At 36.1% G+C, this 6,003-nt stretch overlaps 1 protein-coding gene across 1 annotated transcript; it reads left to right on the forward strand.

The window, feature by feature from the left end:
• The first annotated feature begins 3,973 nt into the window (after positions 1–3,973).
• LOC141333001 (uncharacterized) lies at positions 3,974–5,315 on the forward strand. The gene is made up of 2 exons (XM_073837952.1): positions 3,974–4,299; positions 4,591–5,315. Exons 1-2 carry the CDS (start codon positions 4,041–4,043, stop codon positions 5,313–5,315), a joined length of 984 nt encoding a protein of 327 aa, XP_073694053.1. The 5' UTR covers positions 3,974–4,040.
• Positions 5,316–6,003: the final 688 nt, after the last annotated feature.

Genomic DNA, 6,003 nt, shown 5'->3' on the forward strand with positions numbered 1-6,003 from the left:
GCAAAGTTTCAAGAGTTTTCGTGTATGTTAAGGGCCCCGAAATGACCCAAAACATTGATGAAATAATAATAATAATAATAATAATAATAATTAAAGCTGCAAGCAGCGATGAACGGGCCCTCGCACCCGGGCTCACCGCCGACCGGTGGCTTTAGGAAAACAGCAAACGGTGGGCAGTATGCTTTTAATACAGTAAATATATGAGAAATATGTCATAAGTCATTTAAATGTGCCAAACTTCCGATTGGCAGCTGGTGGCGCTATGCCTATAAATGATTATTGGCATGTAGATGTGTTCAGGCCAGCACTATTATCAAACATATGAAGTTTGGTGCAGATTGACCTTGGTATGTTTGAGTTAGTGAAAGATATGATATATCCTGGTGTCAACAGGTGGCGCTATGATAATATCTGAATATTGGCCTTTAGGTGTCTTCAGGCCAGGACTCTTACCAAACCTCTGAAGTTTGAGGCAGATCAGACATTTTATGGCTGAGTTATTACACCTATGTCCATGGCAAAACAACAAACTTTGTCAGGCCGCCACGGACACGCCCTTTACTGAAACTCAAGATCTTCACAATTTAACATCTCTAAGGCCTCTAGATCAGACTGACCAAATATAATGTTGATTTCATTAAATGTCTAGGAGGAGTTTGCTATAAACCTAATCCCCTGCAAGGACTTCAGATAATGCCAACTGTGAACCAAATGTGAACATTTTCCCTATATTCTGATGATGATGATGATAAGAACATGTAATTCATGATGATAACAAAATGTTATTATTGCTTGCATTACATTCACCACTTCTGCTTAAATCGTTACCTTTCTGTACAATTTGTCTGTGGATATTGCTTTGCTGGTGACTCCTGTTATAAGACATCACTCTTAAGCGCTACATTACTAAGAATCAATAAGGAAAACGGTGCCCAGTTGGCAAATGCATTCACAGTAACCCTCTGCTAGTTTGGATTTTAAGTTTACTGAATTAAAAGGGTTACACTTTAAAATCAACACAGAGACACATACACACAATATATAAAATGTTGCCATCCAGTTTCATTTGTTAACATTAACTATATTAGTTAACATGAACAATAATTAAATAGCATTTATTAATGTTAATTAATATTAAGCTAAAAAAAAATATTCATATATTGTTTAAAGGTAAATTAGTATCTTTTAGTTTATGTACTGTGAATTAACATGAACATGAACACAGTTCATGTGGGTGTACAGCAATACACAATAAAGTGCTCTATATACGCTTAATTCTTTCAAAATATCTTTAAAAATCAAGTTGAGTGTTTTAATGGGGCGATATATATATAACTGATCTTAAAATGATGGTTTTCGGATGTTTTGAACAGATAACAGCAAAGTTTGTTTTGTTGTCAAAGTTTGTCTTGAAATTTTTAATTATTATAATTTTATATTCAATAAATAACACTATGAAAATATTGTCTACAATGAAGATAAATCACTCATGCTTAAAAGTTGTATTTTTCTTAATCTTTTGCTATGTGACTGAATAGGACAAGTTCATGGTACAGTTCAGTAAAAATAAATAAAAAACAACAACTGCAAAATACAAACAATGAAAGATTTAATGACCCTTTATATTTTCTCAAAATATCAGACATATTTATGTCGATTACGCTACAGCAATGTGCATCTTCCTCAAAGATGGTCTTAAGCAAAACAGCATGTTCCACTGGTCTCTCTCCCTTACACCCCTCCCCCCTTCAGTCACTCTTCAGTGACTCAATGGTGACTGAACACAGACAGGCACAGGCAGAGTGACAGCAGGTTTCTAATTTCTTTTTTTAATTTTCTTTAATTCATTGAAGCTTGTAGAAAATTTATATTAACAGCACTTGCTCAGAATGATTAGATCTCTGTGTGAAAAAAGTTGTAAAGAGTTTGGATGCTGCACTTTAAAGATATAAAAAAAATGACGGTTATGTTTTTTACTACATCTTTAAAAAATCACCACGTCAACACCGTTCAAGATATCCAATATCCGCTCGCAATTTAACATCTTCAGAATCTTCTCTTCATGTTAAAAAAGTTTGGTGTGAACAGCTGGTTGTTCTTAGGAGTAGTGTGAATTTGTTTACAGCCTGATTTGTCCAAAAAAACACATTCAAATGGAAATATCCGGCTTCCTGTTGGTCTTAGCTAATGAGTTTAATTTAGAAAGTTGTCCAGATTGATGAGAACAATATATGTACAGAGTTTGGTGACTGTAGGAAAAACTAACCCCCCAACTTTTGTCAAAAGATGGCGCTATAGAGTGCCTGCTCCACGCCCATTTATGACCTTTTGCCAGTGTCTAACTATCATTAATATTGATGTGTGTGTTGAGTTTCATGAAATTCTTAGCATTTTATCTGCCTCGAAAAGACAGGAATCTAATTTTAAAGTTTGACACGTTGCCATGGCAACAGTATTTGATTTATCATCGACCCCTTTACATATTCTTATCGGCCGTGTTTTGACATGATTTTGATGAAGTTTAAAGAAAATCAAGTAAAATTAAGAGGCTGATTTCAAAGCATTTTGAAAATGACACGCTTCCTGCTGCCAGTTGGTGGCGCTATAACTTTGACTTATAATAGTCACATTTATGGAATCGGCATCATACAACGAACAATCTGGTGAAGTTTCATCAGAATCCGGCAATGTGTGCAACAGTTATTAGACACTTCCTGTTTCTCATTTCTCGCCATAACTTTGTCGCCTTGCCACGGCCAAACCGTTCGAGATATCAAAAATCCCCTCGCAATTTAGCGTCCCCAATGTCTTGAGATCATGCTGACCGAGTTTGGTGACAATCGTATGGAAATCCTGGGAGGAGTACGTTAAATTCCAGAGCATGCGCTTTTTACACAGCCCTAAATATCTCACTTCCTGTTGCGTTGAGAAAATGACATAGAGTACAAAAGTTGTTCAGCTCAATGAGTTCTATATGTGTACCGAGTTTCATATGTGTACGTTCAAGTATGTGTGCTATATGGCCCTCAAAATTCCAGGGGGCGCTGTAGAGTCCCCTTGCCACGCCCCGGTACCAGCCTCTGTGACGTCCTGATGGCCGCAGATTCCGACATGTGTGCAAATTTCCAAGAGTTTTTGAGTATGTTAAGACCCCCTTAAGTGCCCGGAAGGTTAACAAAAAAAAAAAAAAAAAAAAAAAATAAGAATCCTTAGAAGAACAATAGGGCCTTCGCCCTTTTGGGCTCGGGCCCTAATAATCCTTAGAAAAACAATAGGGCCTTCGCCCATTCTGGGCTCGGGCCCTAATAATAATAATAATCCTTAGAAAAACAATAGGGCCTTCGCCCTTTTGGGCTCGGGCCCTAATAAGAACCCTTAGAAGAACAATAGGGCCTTCGCCCTTTTGGGCTCGGGCCCTAATAAACGGAGCAATTCCAATAGGGTCCTCGCACTGTAGTGCTCGGGCCCTAACAAGGTGCATAGTTATTTTTGCGAGTAAAGTGCACCCTCACATTAACAGAAAATGTGCGACTCATTTTGCTCCTTATTTGTGAATCAGTTCATTGTTCAAGTAGAAAGTGAGAGAAAATGCGAATCCGAATCATCTGAACCGAATCAGTGGTGAAATGATTCAGTGATTTGAATCGTTTGAATCGACTCATTCACTGACAACAAACTTACAAACACAAACATGTGTAGTGCTAACTTTCATAAACTGCTAATGTTTTCATGAAAGTGTAATCTATTAAATGTTATGTACAAATAATTGAATCCCAGAACGAAATGATAAATGCCTAATAATAACTTTATGTGTGTAATATCTGCTTTAGTATTAAGGTAATTTCCCATTAACTATTACCCTGAGTCTCTTACCAGTGCACTGACCGCTGTAGTGAGCACATAGAGATTTAGTTTGCATTTATTTTTTAGAATAATTTACTTTCTATTAATTATTCTCATCTTAAACAGGACAAAAGTGTCCCAAGACACAGAAAAACCCCTCCTGAATCAACTGAGATCCACGACACACTATTATAAAGATGGTGTTAATTAAAGAGGAGAGTGAAGACATGAAGATTGAAGAAGCATTTAGAGTCAAACAAGAAGAAACTGAGGAACAAACAAAGATGGTGTTTATTAAAAAGGAGAGTGAAGACATGAAGATTGAAGAAGCATTCAGAGTCAAACAAGAAGATACTGAGGAACAAACAAAGATGGTGTTTATTAAAAAGGAGAGTGAAGACATGAAGATTGAAGAAGCATTTAGAGTCAAACAAGAAGATACTGAGGAACAAACAGGTTGGTTTCATTCTCAAAGCTGAACTCATTTGATCCTTATTAAAACGTCCAGCTCTAAAAATAAATAAATTATATTTTTGAAGAATGTCTTATCAGTCTTGTAATAAGTAGTTTTATTATTGTATTATACAATTGCTCTTTTTTTCATCATTATCACTTTAAATATTGGGAATATGTTTTGAGATTACATTTGACTCAACCTTTAATAGTTTAGTGTGTATAAGATCTAAATTTTTCTGGGAGCAATTAAAAATAGAGTTAATTTTGATTTTGTCCTTTTTTTTGCATTAGACCTGATGACACTGAAAGAGGAGAGTCAAGAACTCAATGAAAAGGAGGATGATCTCCAGCATGAGAAACATGATTTCATGTCTGGAGAAAAATCATATTGTTGGTCACATACTGAAACAAAACAACAAAAGACGGCAAAAAGAAGTGTTTTTACCTGCCAACAATGTGGAAAAACTTACAACAGAAAGGGTAACCTTAAAGTCCACATGAGAATTCACACTGGAGAAAAGCCTTACAGCTGTCAACAGTGTGGAAAGAGTTTCATTCGAAAAGGAAACCTTAATTATCATATGAAAGTTCACACTGGAAAGAGACCCTTTGTCTGCCAACAGTGTGGAAAGAGATTTGCTGAAAGAGGAAGCCTTAAGGCCCACATGATCATTCACACTGGAGAAAAGCCTTACACCTGCAAACTCTGTGGAAAGAGCTTCAATCTAAAATCAAACCTTAAAAAACACATGAACATTCACAGTAGAGAACATTTTTTCATGTGTTCTCAATGTCCACAGAGTTTTAAACTTAAACATGACCTTGATGTCCACATGAAAACTCATTATGGAGAGAAACCTTTCACTTGTCAACAATGTGGAAAGAGATTTACGGAAAAAAGAAGCCTTCAAACACACATGAAGATTCACACTGGAGTAAAGCCTTACACCTGCAAACTATGTGGAAGGAGCTTCAATCGAAAATCAAACCTTAAAAAGCACAAACATTCACAGTGAAGAAAAATCTTTAATGTGTTCTCAGTGTCTAAGGAGTTTTATACTTAAACATGACCTTGATGTCCACATGAAAACTCATACTAGAGAGAAAAATTTCACCTGTCAACAAAGTGGAAAGAGATTCAATCGAAAATCAAACCTTAAAAAACACATAAACATTCACACTGGAGAAAATCATTTCACATGTTGATGTCTAAGGAGTTTTATACTTAAACGTGACTTTGATGTCCACATGAAAACTCATACTAGAGAGAAAAATTTCACCTGTCAACAAAGTGGAAAGAGATTCACTCAAAAAAGAAGCCTTAATAGACACATGAAGATTCACACTGAAGAAAAGCCTCCCACCTGCACACTGTGTGGAAAGAGCTTCAATCGAAAATCAAACCTTAAAAAACACATTAACATCCACACTGGAGAAAATCATTTCACGTGTTAATGTCTGAGGAGTTTTATACTTAAACATGACTTTGATGGCCACATGAAAACTCATACTGGAGTGAAACCTGTCATGAATGTGGAAAGAGTTTCACTGAAAAAACTAACCTTAAAAGACACATCAGTATTCACACTGGAGGAAAGCCTGATCAGAGTTTTGACGGACATTGAGTAGCTCTTTAACATGTACAATCACACCAAAGAGATTAGACTACAGTTTGTCATGTGATTAACTGATTAAAAAATGAAC

The sequence above is a fragment of the Garra rufa genome, chromosome 4 (genome assembly GCF_049309525.1).
Source record: "Garra rufa chromosome 4, GarRuf1.0, whole genome shotgun sequence".
NCBI lineage: Eukaryota > Metazoa > Chordata > Actinopteri > Cypriniformes > Cyprinidae > Garra > Garra rufa.